Source organism: Melospiza melodia, chromosome 1 (assembly GCF_035770615.1).
Source record: "Melospiza melodia melodia isolate bMelMel2 chromosome 1, bMelMel2.pri, whole genome shotgun sequence".
Classification (NCBI taxonomy): domain Eukaryota; kingdom Metazoa; phylum Chordata; class Aves; order Passeriformes; family Passerellidae; genus Melospiza; species Melospiza melodia.
The window spans coordinates 50,919,217-50,941,618 of NC_086194.1; the positions used below are offsets into that span (position 1 = coordinate 50,919,217).

The window sequence follows — 22,402 nt, forward strand, 5'->3', positions numbered from 1 at the left end:
AAAGGTCCGTAAGCAGCACATAGCAGCATATTGCTTGCTGAGCTGCAAAGAGTATTTTTAAGGAAATGTGCTTAAGTATTTATAGTAGGCTTTGTTTGGGGTTGGGGTTGTTTTGTTGTTTTCATATTTTTTCCCACAAGTACAAATCATCAGTGAACAAAAACTGAGACACTAATGCACTATGAGCAAGTGGGCAAACTTCACAGAATTTGACTCTAAGTTTAACTCTGCACTGTAAAATTAAACCCAAGCAGTGATGCTGCAAGATGAGTTTGCCAAGAAGAGAAAGGATATTAAGAACCAGCATTTTTTTTTTTTTAATATTACAGTCGTGAATTCAGTTCTACAGGAGTACACATTTTACATTCAGGACTCGATGGGATGCCTTCTAGCTGCTACAATCTGGACTCACCAGAACATTATTGTTCTACTTGTTCTGTTCTATTCTGAATTACAGTCTGAAGTGATCCATGGCCAATTTATATCCCCTTATTATTATCCCAATAATTTTCCTTACTCTTAAAATGCTGTTATACCTCCCTGATGGCTACACTACTGAACTGCTTTCAGAAAATTAATATACTTTTCCAAATTTATTTATACTTGTAAAACCATCCATGTTGTTAAAATTAGTATGTGTGTTTCTATTTTCAGAACTCTTCTCCCTTAGTTCCCATAACACTGTTTTCGTTGGTTTTACATGCAGAAAATGAAGAAGATGAAAAGCAAAATGCTATGAATGGAAAAAAACATGGAGAACTGAATGTTAGAATAAGGTGTGGTCCACAAATTGATTCAAAAATAGATCTGAGTAAGTAAGGAATTAGATACAAGTAATGACGTAGAGAAATTTTTTTAGGGGGAAGTGAGCAATTGAGTCATCAAAATTGTACCATAAAAATAAAATATTTAAAAGGTTTATTTTTTTATGGCTTGAGAATTGAAAATTTTGCAAATTTACCCACTATTGGTGATGTATTAAAATCACTGCACTATTTGTTTGTCATAACTATGCTGAACATTGTGTCCCCAGTTTGAGTACCCACACTAAACACAGACTACAAAAAAATCAACAATGTATGACTGCCACAGAGCACGTACTGAACCAAGGATGTTCCAACTACTCTAGCATCTGAATCTGCAAGAAGTATGACACAGAAAACCATGGTGAAGAGAAAGCTTATAAGTTTAGGGAGTATTATCTACAACTTCATGCATGTTTTTAAAATAACAGGTTTCTTATACTTGCATGAAACTAATTTTTCTTTTCAATCTTTGTACAATTCTGTCTGACTATTGTAAGCAGTTTCCCTGATCACAGCTTCAAAAAAAAAAAAAAAAAAAAAAAATAGACAGCTTCTATAATACATTTGAATCAGACTCAGAAGAACACCTAGCAGTTTTGGACCAGTGCATCCTTACTTTAGACACTGAAGGCATGGCTGCATTTCAGCCAAAGGTGCTTTTGTATGTCAAACATTCATACAGAAATGACATGAAGAGTACTGCTAGACTACTACTCAGCAGTGTAACACATCATGAAGCTCAGTGTGGAATATGAACATTATCCCTTGGCTTTGGTAAGGAATACATTTGCTTATACTTAATGTAGCATTCCTATATCATTCCAGTATTCCCATAATACACTGATAGAAGCACACAAGTAATAATGTAATGTACCCCTTACTTTGGGTAAGGAAAACTGCCATTATCAAGTACCAACAAACAGAAATGAAACATTTCACCTCAGCCTATTTGTAAGAACACACAACTTCACTCTTATCTACACAGAGATATTCTGATTTTCCTTATTCCATCTTCCTGCACTGCTCTCCACAAACACTTTTTTATGCTGTTCCCTGCTGCTGAAGGAAATAGGCTTCCTTTCAGCTGTGCCTTCCAAAGGAAACTCCCTCCTGATATCTCGGGTCTGTAATACACAGCTCTTGCAGAATGCTGGAAGTGGCTGGCTACATTATCTGGCCTCTGCTACCCACAGCTAGTTGCCTGAATGATCCTTCTCTTCCTGTTTTCTGAGGCATGAGCTTCTTGTCACCTGCTTTTCCTTTTGAAGAAAAAGGAATCAGCAGTGGAAAATGTAGGTTTCTCTGGAAACTTAGCAGCAGAGACACATAGGGCTTATTCCTCCCAGCTCTCACAACAGACAGCAATTCATGCCACTAACTTGTGCTTTTATCACACCTTAATGTAACTTAGGCTTTGCTGAAGGAGAAAATTTCTGGAGAAAAGTGATTACAAGAGGATCTCAGCCACTACTAAAACAAAATGCTTTGAAAAAAAAATCATTGCACGTTGTTGAGTTCTCAGAAGCTCAAAGGACATGAAAAGTCTTAAAACCAGTTTCAACCTAAAAGGCCATTTCACAATGTGCAAGGGCTAGCTCATGAATTTTTAATATGTATCTTTTTGTGCTACTCCTCTTAATTTTATTTCATTGGATGCTTAGTGTACTCAGGCACAGATTTTTATCATTGTAAAATGGATTCTCTTAATATCTTTTCATGATTTTTGCACAGAAACACTCTGTGACTTTTCCTTCCTGTCAGCTTCATAAAAATTCTGAGAATCTAGATAATTTCCCTGCCACACAGGCAGCTGGAATATTAAGCCTGAAGGGTTGCCAGCTTGTGGATAAACTCATCTGATACCTTCACAACCTAACTAGGAGAGAGCTGAAATTTTAAACACAATTTATTAGACTTTGGTTTGGCTCCTTTCATATTCCCCCACCTTCTGCATATGCTTTGCTTGAGTAATCACTTGGGTCTTCCTAATTTGTTGCCAAACTGACTCAGAAGAATGATACTATGTCAGGCTTCAGATGATGGATGAAGTAGAAATGCAGAAAAAGATGCTAAACAGTAAATATTTTGTTTAAAAGTCCTCTAAAATATGAAAGGTTTTTCCAGATATTCACATTCATAGGACAGGTTTTCAATTGATGTATTTCCCATCTGTCTGCGTGTTTGTACATTGCAAGAGTCTTCATGTCAAAATAAGAAGCATTTGATTATGCTATTGTTTTTTGATATATTAGTTAATTACAACACAATCATATATAACAATGATCAATTTGTGAAAAGCAAATTAACTATTCTCTTAGGATTATTTTTCAAAGTGCAATGTGTTTCTCATAATGATAAGTAATTACGATGAACCTCTCTGTTTAATTTACTTTTTTATACTAAATATTTGATTCTAATGGACAAAATCTAGTAAAATCCTAAAAATATTCTGTCTGCTTGAGGAGATATGTATAGTAAAACCCATCAGATTTGGCTACATTATGCATATGGTATGTGGCTTTTTCCATCATAGTTACTATCCCAAAAATAATTTTAAAGAGTGATTATGGTGGCATGGGACAAGAAATGTAAGTCAGCATATTTTCAATGAGAAAACAACTTCTTAATGTTTGCTTTTACAACATTAAAATTTGATTAAGGTCATTCCTAATTTAAAAAAAAAAATCAAAACCAGCAAACTCAGCACATCTTTTTAATGTCCTTCGACAGCACAAAACATTCACCAATGCTGAAATACATGAGGATGAGCTAAGCACTTACCCAGAACCATGTCCCATTTCCAAGTAGGATGGTGTATCATGCATTATTCCCACAGTAATTTTATTGGTACAACAGAATTTGAAGTCATCTATTCATTGAGCTATAAGGAATAAAATTGCCAGATCTCTGAGCTGCAATTTTTTTTCCTTGCCTCAAACAAGAGGAGAAAGGGAAAGAGGTAAAGACTGAACAGATTCCTATAAACCTTCTGCAGAGCTACAACTCTTCCACACTGTGTGTTTCAGGAGCTTGAAGGGCAAGGAAAGTATCAAGGGATCCTGCTTATTTTGATACTGATTTTAAAGTAAGTGTGGTGCACATGGTAAGGACTGTGTCCATGTACATGCCTGGGTGCTCTCATGGAGATGCAACACTTGGAGGGCTTGAACAGATTGGGAATGAGGGAAAAGGGCAGTTTTCTTTTAACATAAGAATAAGGTTTCTATATCTATAGAAACCAAGAGACTTTATTCCAGTAAATTTTTATCTTTATAATTTCCTCAACGGCCCTTGCAGGTTTGACAGTTTAGTGCCAATGACATCTTTTCCTGCAAGACCTAAAATCTGCTCCCCCTCCTTGTCAGAGTGGGACAGGTGAGAGTCCTGACACATGAGAATGAGTGACGTGTGGCATTTCCTAGTAACCTTTCAGACAGTCTCTCATGAGTATAGGAGGTAGAACTCTGCTAGATTTCATCTACTGGTCATCTACCCTGGGCAGCAACAGCCTTTGCAAAAATGTCCTAGTCGAAGACTTCATGTCACAAAAAAAAAAAGGATAAAAAGGATAAAAAGGATTAGTTGAATGAATCTGTAACACTCTAAATAAAAAGATAAAAAAGATAAAATATTTTATCTTTAAAATATTTTATCTTTTTATCCTGTTTAATCTGAAATGAATAAATAACCACTTCTATTTTTGCTGCTTGGTTACAGAAACATTCATAAGACTCATCCAGTCTTATGAATGTTTCTATATGCCATGTACATATTTTTCTACTGAATATCACTCATTTACATGCAGAAAAATATATATACTATATTCCTTCTTGAGGCAGCAGTACTTAAGAGTTCAAAATTAACTTCTATAATAAAAATAATCAGATTCTAAAAAAGAATGGCACTGCAGATATTAGTCAGATTTTATACCCCCAACCAGCTCTTTGTAATGTAAAAACTTCAAATACTGCGATATAAAGTTTTTAAGTTGACAGGCTAAATCTCAAAGGATCAAATGATAACAAGTAAGGTTCTGGAGAAGGGCTTTCTGATCCCTGTTGTCGCTCCTCCTCACCTGCCTTTTACATTAAATGAATATGGAATGAACTGAAAATAGAACTTCCAGAGGCAGGCAGTGAGTGCTGACAGTGCTGACAAGCACGAGACAGGCATCATTGACATGGTGTGAGCTGCTGTGAATACTCAGAGGAAAGGACCTTGCACATTCCTGGACCTTTTGCTGCTCTGCTTAGATAATCTGAAGAGTAACTTTCAAATAACTGGGTTTTCAAAAAAAGGTGTATGGCAGAGCCTTTCCCAGAAGCAGACAGATTCAAATTCTCATTGGAATAAATTTGGCCTGAGATTTTGACTGATTTTGACTTCAGGGCTGGAAGTGTCAGCATCACAGCCTTTCTGGGCTCTTAACTACAATGCACAAATTTCTACTGTTTCCAGTGTGAGCTGAGGATACATGGCAGCTATCAAAGATCCCAACAACTCAAAATAACATAATACCACTTTTCCTATGAGACTGTACTGGTTTTGAGTGGAGACAAGATGCTATTTTGGGCTTCTCTATGCTAAGTGTATGATCCATTACATACAATAGTCAAAAAAATGATCCACTGCAATGTTTCATATCCCATTGCTAGTTCAGGGTATCGATGTAATCAGAATTTCAAGTCAACAAATTTTCATGTTTGCTTAAGATTATGGATGTTTAAATTCCTGGTCAAACTTAATGAACGACAAAACCAGATCTGAGTTGCAAGTTTTGACCCAAACTAAACTTGAGCTACTGAATATGATGCTTTCTTTCTACTCACCTCTGTTATAGGGATGTCAATGATACCCAGAAAATGAAGAACGTTATTTAAGAATACAATTTCTTTAAAATTATGAATAATGCAAGGGTATGTTCTTTAATTTTACACCTACTACAGTTTGCTCATCACTTTTATGACAGTACATATCCATTTTTTTTAATAAATGAAAATTAATTTCACAGGAACTATTAATAGTATTAAAAAATAATTCTACTTAGCAACACTTGGGTGACATAACTGAACATACAAATGTCCTTTCCATAGATAATTAAAACGAAAGGAAAAGTTCCTGTTGTGCATGTAAAATATGATACAAGAAAGATCTATTAAATGTACTATTATTATAAAAGCAATATAAGTACTGAATGTTATTCTGCTTATAATTTTAAAGAGATTTCCAAAATATTACTGAATTCTTTCAAGCTTTTTAGAGTTGTCTTTCATTAGAATTTGATGAGGATACATCCTTATAGTTTAAAAAAGTTCCATAGAATTTGAATTTACTTTAAGGAACAAACTACAGGGCTACATGTTTAATATAACAGTTTTTGAAAAGGAAAAAAGGAAAAAAAAAAAAAGAAAAAAATCCACTACTATTGATCCTTTACTTGGAACTGTATAATTCTTTTTCCCACTTGTACATTTATATTCAATGTTGATGCTGAAATTGTTCTGAGGCAATATTCTGAGGACATCATTTTGGACTCCAGACTATTTCCATAAAAATAACACTTATTTTAAAAGGAAAAAATAGCTAAGCAATATTCTTCACTTGTTTGTATGTGGCAAATGCCTGTACATTAGCAAAGCTTATTTTCTCTGCATATTTTTCAATGGGAATTTAACATCATATGCTAGAACTTCTAAGGAAGCTGTAGTAACTGAGGAATAAGTAGGATATTTGTGTTAACAAATCAAAGCAGAACAAAAGATTCCATTAAGTATCAGTAAAACCAGGAAGTAGTAAAGTGGCACATTTCTTTCTAACTTCTTGCAGAGCTACCAATATAAGATTAAAAAAAATATATATATAATATTGTTTATATATATATGAAGGCATGTTTGCCAAAAATCTTTATCCAGCATTGACTTAAGTCATCTCCCAACCTTTATCTGCCTCAGTGTACAGTTATATGATACATCTAACATCTCTTTCCTTGGTACAACCCTTTTCTGCTCACTTTCAGAAATAATGATGGAATATCAGTAGCACAAAGTAAGACATGAAGATCTTGGGGAAAAATCCTGCTAAGGAAAACCCAAATTTTCCAGAGACCTGCTGCATTCCTTGTTCAATGGCTCACCACCTAAAAAAAATCCTGGTTACATTGGCTCTGATTCATGATGATAGGAATGCAGGGAGACCTAATACTGAAAATGCCTGATGAAACCTTCAAAAATGTAATGGACACTCAGACTTTCTGCCAAATAAAACTTACGATGTTGTATCCAGTGCAGAGCACCTGAAGCAACCTGTGAGAGCAGTGTCTGCTTAGGATGATATAAGTAGATTTTTCTTGTTGGATAATCATATTTCAGATATTTACTGCATCAGGATGTTTTTTTTTTTTTTTTTTGTCATTATTTAAAAGCACAAAACCTTGTTCTAACTATAAAATAGCCTTGTGGAAACTAATAACCTATAACACCGATCAGAGATTTCTGACATGGGGAAGAAATAACACTCAAATGCTAATGCAACTGAATGGTACATGGAACAGTCTGGACTATAATGGTTCTAGTAATGTAATTATTTATTATGAGTAGCAAAATTAGCTAATAGTATTAACATAATGTTGTTATAATCCTTTCTTGCAGAAAGAAATGGAATTCTAAAATGCCACTATTATGAAGCTAAAAAAAAAAGTTTCCCAATGATAGCAGGAAATATTATATTAAAAGAAAGATGAAACATCACATTGATAACAGCATTTTCCTGCTAACAAAATCAGAAAAAAACACTTCATACTGTTCTGCTCAAAGCTAGAAAGAAAAAGAAAATGGTTGAAGAGGTAAGTGCATTCTTAGTACTCCAAGTTTGTTCAACAGAAATGTAACTCAGAGTCATCCTGCCAAAGAAAAATTAAATAAATGTTCTAGTAATTTCTTTGTGGGTTTTTTGTTTGCTTGTTTTTACAAGGGGCTGCTAATAAAACATCATATTTCTCTCTTTCTCTCTCTGTGTAGATATGTATGTGTGTATCTATATATACATATACATATGTATATATATATATATATATATATATATGCATATGTGCCTTTTGGAAGATGCTTTAAAATGTGAAGGTAATTTGCCTTGGATCAGATATTTTTGTTTAGCATATAACAAATCTTTATGACACAGCAAATTTGATGAACTATTACTTGTTTCCAATGCTATGGAAACAAGCCTAAACCTCCCAAAGGTTCCTCTGTACCACATTATTCTTTCCCAGATTCAGCACAGTCAGGAATATCAGCCCTGTGTTGTAAATTCCAGAACCAAGAGACATGGCAAGAGCTATTACTGTTTTCACAGGTAATTATCTAAGTACCAACACCAGAATGTTAAGAATGTTATTTCCTCCTGCTAGTGCTCTGGAAAAGTTAATTCCACTTGGCAGTTTGTTTTAATGTATGTGCTAATTATGAAAATGAGCTGTTAAATAAGCTACAAAAGGTCAACCAATGAAAACCTTATACTTGAGGGCATGCAATCTCATGTTCCACTACTTTGAATCTACAGAAAGAAAGCAAAGTTATTCTTGTATTTTAATATAATGAATCCCTCAAATTCATTGTACATTCATACATTTCTTGGGAAAATAGAGGTGAAGCCATGACTCTAAACATGTTTTTCTTTGTTAAGGAAATACTCTGGGAAGGATATGTGTAGAACTTTGCTTTTCTCCTCAGTGAAACAGTGTCTGTGCGGACACTGGTTACTGCTAAAATAAATGATGTATTTTACAGTAGCTGCCTCACAGTAAGAGAATTGAGATTCTTTTTCTCCCTATCAAATATATAAACTTAATGATTAAGCTTTTTAAAGACAATATCATCTTCCATTCAGTTTATAGGAACCAAACTACTTTGGTTGCTCTGTTTCACCTCAGTGCTCATGTGATGCTGCTTCAGCAACACTGGGAAATGAAAACAAACAACATGTGAAAATGCCTGAAGGGACTCACCATCTTTTGCAAGAACAGACTAAAGGCAGAACTAGCAACACACAACCAGAAAATGTTTTTCTCCCCAAGTCAATTTTTTACCACTTCCATCAAAAAAAAAAAAATAGACAATACAGTCTATGCCTGATGCCATTTCAAGAAAGTACTTTGATAGAAATTGCTTTTAGTTCTGTCAATGTCAGTAGAAAATGCCAAAATGCCAAAATACACATCACAGTTATGCATGACTGTGCTAACCAAAAAAAAGCCAGTAAGGGCCCAGCTGACTTACAAGAGCGGCATTGCTTCTGTAAAAAATTGAATTAATCCTTTGGGCTAGATGCCATCCTGTGTCATTGAAGCAAGCCTGGAGGTCAGCAGAAGCTACATGAATTTACAATGGCATGACTGAAAACAGAATCTTTCCTCTAGCACTTAAGTTTTATGCAGCATAAAATATGTATGAATGCTTGACAACTTTTCCTTTCATTATATACAAAAGTGACTTTCTCTTCTCTCTAAAATAACACTGTCAAACCAAGAGGGACTGCCAGAAACCTGTCACAGATAATAATCTATTTTCCAGGTTCCTGAATAGCAATGAAAAAGAAGATATTGAGTGTCAGTTCCCAGCACATAAATTAAAGTTCCGTGCCTGTAATTAGGTCATGTTTCCCTGAAAAAGAATTGTGTTAAATATTACAACAAATTTTAATTATTTTCTTGTAAGTAATAGGCTAGAGATGTTGTGGAACACCTAGTTGAGGATTAGTGATAAATAAGATTAAAAATTAAAAATTTCAAAAAACTCAAATTACTTGCAAGGACATTTGCTCTTGAAAGACTATTACTCCTGGTTTTATTCAAAGTGCAAGTGCTGCAAATGCTGACTTTAAAAGTAAAGAAAATTTTCCTTTCCTTCCCCTGCATTTGGGTAAGACGCAAAGGTGAAAAGGGCACTGGCTGGCTTAATTTACATAGTTGATAGCTTCACACCACAGTGTGTACAACACTGCTTGAAGATTCTGTACCATTTTTTTGAAACACTGTTAGATAGTATATGTTCAAGACCTTTGATCTCCCAATCTGTCTGTAAATATTTTTTTAAGTTTACAGAAATTGAATATCCTATGTTCTAACTGGAGACTGAGTCTCCAATATTTTTCCTTCTCCTCTCTCTCTCTTTTTTTTTTTTAATCATAACAACTGCTGTTCTCCATCAGCAAGGCTTTATGCCCACCACAGATTTTTCTAAAACAACAAACTTTGACTAAATGAGGTGATGATGGCAGACCATTTTTCCAAATCTGAGAACTTTCCCTTTGTTTCTACATCTCTAAGCCACCTCCTATTCTTCACCCTCTCTGCTGTGGTTTCCTGCTTCTGAAACGGGGCAGGATGTGTCTCTGCCATCTTTGTAGCCAGGCCCAAGGGATGATCCATTTCTGACCCCACTATTCAGCATGTGGAGGTGTCTCTGGACCAGGATCCTCACCCTGGAGCTTCACCAGGGTGCCCACACTGTGTAAGCCCTGTGCAACACTGACAGCTCCTGCCTGTCATGTCATTGGCATTACATGGCCACAGCTACAGCAGCCTTGTCACAACAGCTTGGCTCTCCCCCAGACCCTGCATGTCCTTCGTTGGGTCACAGACACCTTGGAATATTATGACTCTAAAAATGGGCATCTCTTCAAAAAGTGGTAAATAATAATAAGGTTACCTCATAGCCTGTGATTGCTTTTACATTTTAAGCAATTACACCTGGAATTTGTGGTGTGTGCAGAAGGAGGAAGGGCAGTAGAGGTGGAAGAAAGGGGCATAAGAATCTGTAAGAGGACAAACTCTTGCAGAGATATGTTGGAGGGCAAGCCAGGCTGGCAGAGTAAGAACTGTTTGCTCTATACTGTCTGTTGTAATGGACTCCAGAACAGTCTAACTACTGAACTATTCCTGGATCTCAGTGCTGATTGTGGAGAAACTATTGATCCTGTAGGAAGATGATATACTAGAAATGATGCAGCCTGTGTCCAAGGGAACAGTTATAGCGACAGGACCTTGAGATGAAACAAGGAGCACCCTGGGTCTCCTGAATCCATTCAAATGGTTTTACTTTTTTTACCAAATAATGGTCTGTGAACTTCCTGCTCATTGTAGTTGGCAAATTAGCTGAGTAAACTCTCTGACAAATGGCTATATGCACCATGCATACGTACAGTGACTGTAAGTTCTACTGTTGATTAAAAAGCAACTGCATTCCTTTTACCTTCTGCTACTCCACTTACTCACAGCCATTTACAGAACACCAATAATTGCCAAATTAAACAGGCAGCAGCAGTATTTCTTTGAGTTATAAGAAATGGTTAATCACATGCTGGGTTATCATGAGATGTGCTTAGTCAAGTACTTCTCTCTCAAATAGAAGCAAAGTGAAAAACACACTTCAAATAGATTTTGTACTTTTTCTCACTCGTTTGCACAAAGTAAACTAAAGAGCTAAGACAGTGCGGACTCCAATCACATTTCTCCAGTAATACTAACACCTACAGAAAAGTTTACAGGAGCTCCTACACCCTGTTATTAACAGCAGCCCATGTTTTTCCACAATTAGGAAGTTTAAATTGTGCTGGAAGATATTTGTGTCATTGCTGAAAGACCTGGCTAACCTTATTGTGTTGTTGCCATCATGTTGCCATCTTGGTGAACATAGGTGTGGGAATCCTGGAAATGGGCTTTCTCCAAGAAACACCTGTATGGAAGAAGTGGCAGAGATGGCAAACTAACATGTTGGGGGAAAGAATATAATATTTTGGATATGCAGTCTTTCTGATATTAGAAAATGTTCCTTGAATTTCCTTTTATAATATATGAATACGTTGTGGTGTCCTGGGAATATTGTTGTTGGGTTGTACATAAACACAACAAATATAACTATAGTTCCAGTCTCTATTGTATACTTTTGCTTATTTCATTATTCTAATCAAAAAGGAAAGTAGTAATGGGAAAAAAACCAAATCTCCCACATATTCACTTCAATCAGTTCATGTAAATCCTGGAAGAGTTTAAAATGTAAACTTAAGTGTACTTTATCATGTCTGTTCCAACAACCCTATCTTTCTGATCCAAGAGGTAATGCTGGTTTTAAATAAGCATCCTTGGCTTGGTAAACCAGTCTTTAGGGACAAGTCTTTTCATGCTCTTTTGCATTCAACAAAAATATGCAAACAGAGAATCCACCAAAGTAAAAATCTATGTTCTTAAGGTAACTGGAAAATATTAAATACCTCTGTAGCTTTCAGAAGTAAGGGACTTATCTTCCATTCATCAAAGTCAAAACAAAAATTTTCTCAGACTTGACTAGAACCAGACTATCAATAGCTGATGTAGGTGTAGTAAGAAAAGGCAACATGGAAAGCAACAAAAATTGAGTTCACTTCCTGTCAAACTTACTGAAGTCAAGAAAAATTAGAAGGGTATGTTTTCAGCTAGTTCTGTCAGATCTACTCACATAAATTATATTTCTTCTAGCAGCAAGTTAGGATTATCACTTAATCACTGACTATTTCAGGGGTTTTGTCCTGAAAGAAATTCAGCGCAACACAGTGAGTGTTCACATAATAGTTGTAAAAAGCCTTATCTCATCTTTCATGCTAAAATAGTGATCATCAAGGTTCCATCTAACTCTCTTCAACAGCCCAGAGGAAATGAGACCAAAGCAAGTAAACTGGACTTGAGGCTCCTGTATAAATAGAGAAAGCTTATCAAGGACAACAGCCTGGTTTATTGATTCTTGGGTTCTTCCATCCTTGCAAAATGTCAGTGCAACCAATAGAGAGTTCCATTGCTCTCAGGAAAATATCTGAAAAAGGTACCATCTATGCTTTAGAATGCACAGCTTGTGCATTTTAGGCAACTCTCCAGTGAAAATCAGTGACTGATGAAGCAGAATTCACAAACTCCTGAACTAAACTCATCAGTTTTTTTAGACAAAGAAAGCCTGCAATCAGGAACTCTACTTCTTGATCTGATTGGTTTGAGTCTTCTATGGAGATGCTAAACCAGTCTACAGTGAAAATGTGTCATAAAAATAACTATAACTACTGCAAGTATTCCTGTGTCTCAGTTCTGTGAAATTCAAACTCACAAATGCCTATTCATGTAGCTGCTTCCACTGCTTAAGGTCAATAGCCAAAAATATACAGAGAGAAGCAGAGGGACAACCTGGCTATCGAAGTTTCTAATATTCAGACTTGTCTGATGCTAAGTCATCATTCTGTCTTTCATGGACAGAATTTCTGTCTCTCATCTTGATCATGCTGACAGGTTCCTCAGGGGTATCTGCCTCCTCTTAATAACATTCAGTGTATAATCTACTACCAGTAATGTGAGAAAGACCTAGTGGGAAATTTTATCTTCCCACCAGAAGTGCACTTGTGCTCTGTGTATACACATCCCTTATTTAAGCCTTCATTTAACCACCAAGGCAAAAATACTTCTTGATTCCCACATAAAGTGCCCCCGGGAATTGTCACTGGAAGAGTACCACTTTAGATCTGTCAGAGAGAGACATTTTATTACCTGAAGGATGCTATCTTAACCCAAGGTCTAACATATAAATGAACTGCAATTCAGATGACTTGAGACCTAGCAGAAAGACAGAAAGGTGGAAAGCTTCCCAGGGATTCCACAGGGAGAAGCCTGATTTATTTAATACAGATAAATATGACAAAAAGATATTCATATCCCAAGTTTTAATAAGTTTATGCTTGACAGGAAGAACAGAAGTCTAGAGCAGCAGCTAATATAATATATTAACTAATAGAGTTGGTGGAGGAAAAAAGAAGCTTCAAGCAGATGAATTCAAGTGAAAGGCAGAAAATTTTGGGTACTGAAAATTTTTCTGTTTCTCCTGGGCTGAAGGAGATTATGTCCTTTTTGCAATGACTTATCATCTGTAAAGTACAGTCCCAGAGATCTTCATAGACCATCTAATATTTAAGTAGAGCAGAGAATGCTTACATATGAAAGGTCAAAACTGCCTATGAAAAGATGGGTGAGAAAATTAACAGAGGATAAATCAAGAGATTATTTTAGAATCTGCCATGATGAAAACCCAGCCTTTTCTCAAGAGGCAGAGAACATTCTATTCTATATTGAAACAGGGATTTGAGGTTTGCTTTAAAAACGCATTGCAAAGCCATTAGATGATGCCTCTGGAGTGTTGTTTTGAAGGTTACTATTGTTTCTTTGAGAAAAGTAATACTCTCTGTGTTTTTTAATGTTACCCATTTTTTCCCATGTTGAAAAAAGCTTCAGAAAACTTTGGCTTCATTAGGAAGGAATTTGGGTTAAGTTGCTGAAGCAGGTAGATAAAACTAAGTGGAAGAAAAGGAGGTAACTGGGACACAGGCTGTGGCTTAACCTTGCGCTGAACTGCATTTGCATATGGCTTTGGGAAAGTTCCATTAAAAGTTTTTATAGCCAGGAGACACTTGGGAGTATGACATTTTCCAGTTGCTTATTTTTCTGCACTCAAGAAAGAAGACATTAGCTTGTTGAAGTTTATAAATAAAAACAACTTCATCAACAACTTATTCTAATTGCAAGATTACAAAGACTGGGTAGGCTCTTAGTATGTATTCAAACTAAATTACTTTCAAACTGCAGCAGAATATCAGAATCCTTTAATATGCAAAACTACAATGGAAATCTGCTTTCAAAATGTTCCAAAAATAAGATCACATCTTTCTTCAATCTTGTCAGCCTAGCATTAGTTCCATCAATCCCTTGTGTCAATTTCTAGAAGGTTTGCCTGAATATCATAATGACAAAACCAAGAATTTAGTCCAAAACTGTACAGAGCAGTAAAGATAAATCTCTTGACTGTTTTCTGAGATTCTTTCCTATTATTAATCCCCATGCTGGGGCATACACAATTGTAAAGATATTAATCAAAGTTTACTTTGCAGAGAAAAAGTCAATAGGATGTTTAACTCTTGATTTATACACAAGCTTTAAGTATTTCACCTGTGTAATTCTGCACAGTCAGTAGCTTATTTCTTCTAATTAAATCTTTATTTCAGCTCTCAATGGGCCTGATTTTCCTCTTACTAACAGCAAGTTTATTAATATAACTCTCATCAATCAAATGGTGGTAGCATTTTAATGAGATTAATGTAAGAAAAAAGCAAAATGAAAGTTATTGACTTTGCACCAGAGTTTTGCCAGTCTGTTCACAGCTAAGCAGTGCTTACTGGATGCTTAAACAGAATGCTGGGCAAGGCATGCATTTTTTACTGTTTAAAAACCTGTTTTGAAAGTACAATTTGCAAGATGATGAAAAAAAGAAAATAGTTTGCTCAGGAAGAAAATCAGGCAGTAAGTCTAACTACAAGGGCTAATCATCTTTGTCCTTCTCATATGTAATACAAACTGAAAGTTCATGTGCATCTGAATATAAAAGACTCTGTTACACTCAGCATTTTGTTATGGGCATCAGAGTACACTTTACTAACACAATAAAAGATTTATTACTGTTTTTTATCAGCTCTTTATTGCCTCGAGCATTTACCTCTCTGAAGCCCAGGACAGGTCATGGACTAATCATTCCATCACTCTTAAAAAACTTACAGACAGGTCAATTAAAACCTGAAATTCTGGTTTGCCAGGTCAACACAAAAGTCAGTTGCTTTTTAGTGTAAAACAAAGATCATACATACTATATACTGCAATATTTATATCCATCCCCAATTGTTTTCAGCCCATGTAAAATAAATATGAAATGTTCATAATTGGATAGATGTAGTTATCCAATGAATAGAGTTGAGGTTATGGTTTGAAAGTGACTCAAGGTATGAAAGGAACAGCAAGGTAAACATATATATATATATATATATAACCTAACCAAGGAAGAAAATAAAATGTATTTTTCCAAAACCAGAAGTGAGCTATAGAAAATTTTCTAGAAACTTCTGATGCAAATATAAACTGTGGTTTCTTTAAAAAACCAGTAACAACAGAATGAGAGAGGTAACTAAAGCATGACAGACTGTAGGAATGTCTCATACTAAAGATAAGTTTGAACCCCAAACAATGAGAAAAAAGCTTCAGGCACACAAGACCATTTTAATAATTATACCAACATTATTTTTCTTTTGCATCTTCCAAGAATAAAGCAGTGGGATGACTTATCCTGCCAATAAAGATGAATAAAATTGATCAAGAGACAGAGAATTTAATTAAGAATTGAATACAGCAAAATCTCCAGCAGGTAGGACATGCAGTTAAATAATTGAAGGAACAATTTAAGTGCCTTTTTGAAGACCATAGGATAACATGACATGAGACTCTAGCTGGGATCTGCTAACACCATGGAAAAATTATCCCTGACAAAAACTGAACAGACAGCAGGGAAGGGAGGGAGACAAAGAAAACTGCTAGGAAAAGACTGCCTGATGGCAGCTCTCCATTTCTCTGATTTTAAATGCAAAGCAATGTCTGCTTTATGATTCCAATGAATTACCTACTATTATCGAAATGTTTTCCCACAGCATGCTATGTAACTTCTCATGATCACTGTATTTACACAGAAGTTAAACATTTTGCATTACAGCTTTTCATTTGGTCATTTTAGAGTATTGTATCTCTTCATTCATTGCACTTCCATGCATTATTTCATTTTTACTTTTGCAAAAAGTGTCATCAAACTATATAAAGTTGTAGCTGCCTTTCTCTCCTTAAACAAAATGCATTCATGAATTAGGTATGAAAGTTCTGTCAAGTCAACAAGAAAACCTTTTTCTCCTACTCTCTGATCCCTCCTAGTCATCAAGAAGCACTTCATAAAGCAGTAGGTAGGTAAGGAGATTAGCAGTGCCCAGCTACCAGAGAGAAAAATGGGAATTCAACTGCATTTGAAAAACTGGGACTCTGCACTCTCCTGTTTATCTGAAATCTGTACCTGCTAAGTTAGAGCACCCTGAGTCAGTGCATACAACTTTAGGGTATTCAAGGGAAATTGTGACAATTAAACCAGACAAACCAGAACTCTGTTCCATATAAGCACCTTAACTGCAGAGTTGTGAAGGAACAAGATTCTGCCACCTGTGCATCTACTTACAGCTCTCTCACATGAGTCCTACCAGTCAGTACAATTACTGCTTCTATAAACAGAATTACACCATAACCCAGAATGAAGTACTGATGTCCCCATGTCAACTCAAAAACTGACATTAAGGCCGCTAATGTAAGCAAGTTTGCAAGTTATGAGAAACATATAGAGGAAATACTAAGAGACTTTAGTTTGCTTCTGGAAAAATATGCTATTACAGGTGACAGGCAGAAATACAGCAGATATGAAGCCCAAAACAGACATGCATCGAGGCTGCGGTTTTAGTTAGTCTAATGTTTTGTGATAGCCAGGCTGCATTCCTCCCAATATTCATACCCTACACATGCAGAGGGCTGCACACTTGACTATGGGAAATTCTCCTTTTTCAGCTGTTAAAAATAGCCAATGTAAAAATCCTTTTATCAATAGGACCACAAGGGTCAGAAAACTTTGTGCCAAAGGCAGATCATTTTGGCTTCTAGAAAACCCAGCAGGTTTTTATCATGACATTTGTTAATTCCCTGCAGAAGAAGGGAAAAAGAAGTTTGCTGTGATATTTACTGTACAACAACAGCATCCTTTCTGCAGCCTTACCTGGCAGATGTCATATTTTCCTTTTCTATGTTCACATACACAATTAATTTCACAGGCACTGAAATGCCTGTTGTAACAAAATAACAATAAAGCATTGAAATTAATCTAAGGTTTGCAGGATAGCCATGCAGATCTGAAAAATTCATACAAATAATTATGGTATGGATGGAGTTCTTTTTTTTATAGGATTCCCTAGTTATTGGAAAATATTAGGAACGTCTAATTACTCGACTACACCTAGAAAGGGAGTTCACAGCCATTTTGAAACCAAATATTTTCCCAGAGAAAACTGCAAGACAGAAGAAAGGAAGAAAAATGAAGAAATGCTGCCTTATAGATAAGGGGTGATTTCTTGACAGAATAAGATCATTAATATATTTTTCTTTTTGCTCCAACAACTATTTCAACATTCTTGTACCTCTTACTCAATGAAGCAGTAGAGGATTTCATAAAGTTGCAATACAAATTTTAAATTTTGTAAAAAAATTGTTCCAGTCTTTAGGTTCATAATTATTTTAAACAACACAAACCAAAATGATACCAAATTAAAAAAAAAAAAAAAAACGCAAAACTCACTTACCTGATGAGATGTCTATCCGGTTCTTCTTCACTTGGGAGACGTTGATATGGACACTGACTTTGCCCTCATTTATGTCAATCTCAACATTGCCCAGGTCATCTGAGAAGTGGCTGAAGAGAAGAAGTCCATTTGGGTTCCAGGTCCGGAAGAGGAAACTGACTGAAAACACATCTTGGCTTGGACGACCAGGAACCTCAAGGTAACTGGTGGCATTGAAAAAGACAGGCACTGTGTGTGGCTCCACACAAGAGAAACTTAAATTTCCCTAAGTAAAACACAAAAAAAAAGAAAAAAAAGAAAAAAAGGAAAATGGTAAGATTTCACTAAATTCATAGCTACCTCTAGAAAAGTATTCTAGATTTCATTCAACCTAGAGACTTCTGTTATCTATGCACACTGTATCTAAGGATGTGCCATCAATGTTATCTTTATTGTTGCTACTATAATAGTTGCTGATTTTCCTTTTTTTTTTTTCTAGCAATGGCCCCATTATATTTTGTACTGTACTGTACAATCACAAAAAACCAGGCAGCTGCCCTGAATAGTTGTATTCTCTCAAACTTAGAAGAAAGCATTATTATTTCTAGTTAACAGGTAAAGAAATTAATCACAGATAAACTTGGGCTTGTCTGTGGTCCCCAAAGAAACCTATAACAGAACAGCATAAGAAAGGAGTGCAGATTTCCAAATACCCTGATATCAGTGTGTCAATCAATACAATACATGATGTTCCAAAATAATGATGTATCATATCTGAGCAGTCAGCCTCTCTGTTATGCTTTCAGCTTCATGATACTGCATATGCTAATATTTCAATTCATGACGCAGAAGGATTTGGAGTAGCTGATCACGAACAACACCAATATTTTTGGATAGTAAATAATTTTCACTGTAAAGGAAACTGCAGTTTCTACTCTGTAAAATATTATTCTTCAGGAAATTGAAAAAAGATCCAGTCAACTGTTGATCTACAAGCTTTAAAATGTATCTGTAAACAAGACCAGAATTAGAGGCATGAATTTTTCTCTCTGATTCTCATGTAATTTCTCACAACAAAAGACCAAATTGGTAGGATATTACCATTTGGTACTATTTGTAGGGTATTACAATTTTTTTTCCTTAAAAATCATACTTTGTAATAATCTCTGTACACAATTAATTTATTACTGCTTAAATGGAAATACAACAGGAAAACTTCATCTGCTGAAGAATTCCTACAATATGTGGCTAAGTGGATCCTGTCCTATGGTTAGGCTTTCTCATGCACTGTTGCAGGTGAAAATTATGTGGCAATTTTTTTCTATTTGGGAAGAAATAATTTTCTCTGATCCAGTACAAAAACTGTTACTAAAATCAAGACAGCAATTCCTCTGATATTTATTTTTACATTTAAAATAAAAATAAGACTTTAAAAACATTTTTGGAGGTACACAGGTGTTTAGAGATGTGGTCTACCTAAGCAGTGTTTAGAATCTCAGTAGAAGTGAGTCATCATATTTGTTGCATAATTATTTTTAAATTCTATATTACTGACTTCCTGATCTAGACTTTTATGTCACATTCTTGTATTCTTAGTGTATAAATGCATCTGACAGTTCATCTTGAGGGAAAGTAGAGAATTTGGAAGCAAGATAGGAACTTTGTGTCTGAAAATGCATGTCAGGAAAGACCTAAGTAAATTTTTTAAAGAAGTAATTATATTCAATTGGAGATGACGGATGACATCAATAAGCAAGTTTCAGCACTCATTTTCCAATGTCCAAACCCATCAATTTTTAAAAGAACAGCACATCAGAGAACAGCTTGTGTGTATAACAGCAAGATACAACTGGTCTGGCAGACTCAGCTTCCTATAATGCATTTCCATGTAAAAAACCCCAAATGAGTGAAAATAATATTTTCTTGACCACTAGGATAAATACTTTGATTATTTTGCATAGAAACTTCTTTTTTTTTTTCTGCAGAACAGCAGAAATTGTATAGAGTCTACCTCTAAAGGCCAGTAGAATTAGTAGTAACTATACTATCAAGTTGGCAGCCTCCATGATCAATTAAGGAACATTGATATTTCCAGTAATCTGGGATTAGAGATTCATTTAAAGGGATCTCCTAGATTTGTTCTTAAATTTTATGATAAAATCTCAGCATTACAAGTCACATTCTTTTCCTGTGCCCAAGTTCCATGGACTAAAAAAAAGTCAAATCCAAGGAAATAGGAAAAAACTAGCTGACACAACTAAAGATAACTTTTAGATAACTATGTGATAAGAGAAATTACAGCTACTTTATGAGTAAAGAGTAAAGATTTCCCTGTGTGTTGTTTTCTTTGGGGTGGTGAAGTTTAAAAGTTGCCCGGGGATTTTTAATTTTACACTTTTAACCAGCGAGACACGAAATCAAAATAGTTATCTCATTTGTCTGAGTTGTTTTAATCTAAACCTTTCCAAGTTTGCTACAGAATACTTTTGCTTAAACCACAAATTTTACATACAGTAAAAAAAAAAGGTGGAGAGTGTCTGAAATTCTCTTGGCCGTCATTCTCAGTGTAATTGTCACCTTGTGCATAGACACAACTTCTTTTACATAGTTAAGGCAGTCCTGCATAAACGCAGAAGGCTACATCATGTTTTGAGAGATGTCATTTCACAGTTCAATCACAGATCTCAAATAAGAAGCGCTCAGAGAGCATTCTGTTAGACTTTTTAAGAATTCCTTTTGCTGCCTTGTAACCAAGAGGAACTAACAATTTCCTTGTTACAAGAAGGCTTTTATATCCAATTGACACTCTGCTGTCATCCTGATGTTTTGGATACTTGCATGCATAACACCTATTAATGTTAATGGCACGGAATGCATTCAAATCCTTTTTCACATCAGTGAATGCATTTCCCATGAAAAGCCTAGCTGCATTAAACATTTCTTGAGAAAGTAACACATAATTCTAATTTCCCTGCTAGTTAACGTTTTCCCTACTGAGTTATTTAGATTAATATGAACTGGATTATTGATCCCTTCTATGACTGTAGTTCACAAGATGACTCCTCTTTTAAGTACAGCCCATTTTATATAGATCGCTCACTAGTTCTAGGTGAAGGTTTCAAGTTAATCTGCAGCTTGTCTCTGTAATAGCCTCTTCATTTTTCAAAGAGAATGAGTTCATTTTCTGTAGATTCAGAGTGACTTGCTGAATAGTTTTCTGGGCAATGACACCTGGAAGTCAAATATATACTGTGCATTTATATTGAAGTTCTTGGTCTTATTAGAGACTTTTTCATACTACATTGGCAGGGAAAAGGTAAAAACAACTTAATTTGTGCAGCTTGAGCTGTGCACTGTGATCTTTCATCTGTATGGCAAATTAAATTCATGTTTACTTATAAATCAATTTTGCCTATCCACATTCAAATATAATCCCTTGTGTAAAATACTACAGTAAATACCTTTCCCAATTAAAGGACCTACTGGCTGAATAGGAAGCTCCTAGAAGACGGGCAATGAGTTTATTACGACCATACTAACTGCTAAATCAGGATGGATCATGTAGTATGGGCAATGCACTATACACTAATGCCATCTTAAATATCACAAAAGAATCAAAATAATTTTTCCCCTTTACCTTCTGCATCTAAATCAAATATTTACTAAAGTCAGCATTGGACTTTATTTAAATTTAAAATACTTCTAATATGTCTTTTTATCCTTACTCTTCAACAAAGCAAAAGGTGCTTGATGGTGCTTTTCTGTTCATAAAATGTGTGTATATAAGACACTTTTTTAAAAAAAAAATTAATTTTGTTCAGAAAAAAATCAAGATCATCATCTTTTTATCATCTCTGATTTTCTGGGCCTTCTCATTTTTTATAATCAGTTTGCCAAGTCCCTTTCAATGTGTGACTTCTGAAATTCAACTGCCTTCATCTAGGAATATTATTTTCTTTTTTTCACACCCCTTTAAAATCCTTCTTTTATCCTGAATTCATCCTTTCTTTGTAATACTTCTCACGACCAGACTGATTGCTTTGCTTGTATTCAGCCACATTATATTGTGTCATGCCTTTAAAGGGGAAGGTGTGTCTCCTGTTATGTGCTTGTACGCAATCTCCTACAATGGAGCTTTGATCCCTGTTGGATTGCTTGGATCCCTATTGGAGTGCCATCATCATAAACATGCTTAACAACAACAGTAAGTTCAAGAAAGTCTATTTCTCTTGCTAAATCAGGCTAAAAACTAGGAGAAAAATGTTTTTGTAAAAAACATAAAAATCCATGTTGATTTAGTTAGAGTAAAATTGATTTTGCCTTTGAAGAGCTGAAGCAATTTAAGTATTTCG

The 22,402-nt window shown here is 35.2% G+C and overlaps 1 protein-coding gene across 1 annotated transcript in view; it reads right to left on the minus strand.

Moving 5' to 3' along the window:
* CNTNAP2 (contactin associated protein 2) overlaps positions 1-22,402 on the minus strand; it is a 1,021,890-nt gene that overhangs the window by 509,215 nt on the left and 490,273 nt on the right. The window contains exon 8 of the mRNA XM_063157997.1: positions 18,072-18,336. Coding sequence (XP_063014067.1) covers positions 18,072-18,336 — 265 coding nt within the window. The remainder of the gene's footprint in view (positions 1-18,071; positions 18,337-22,402) is intronic.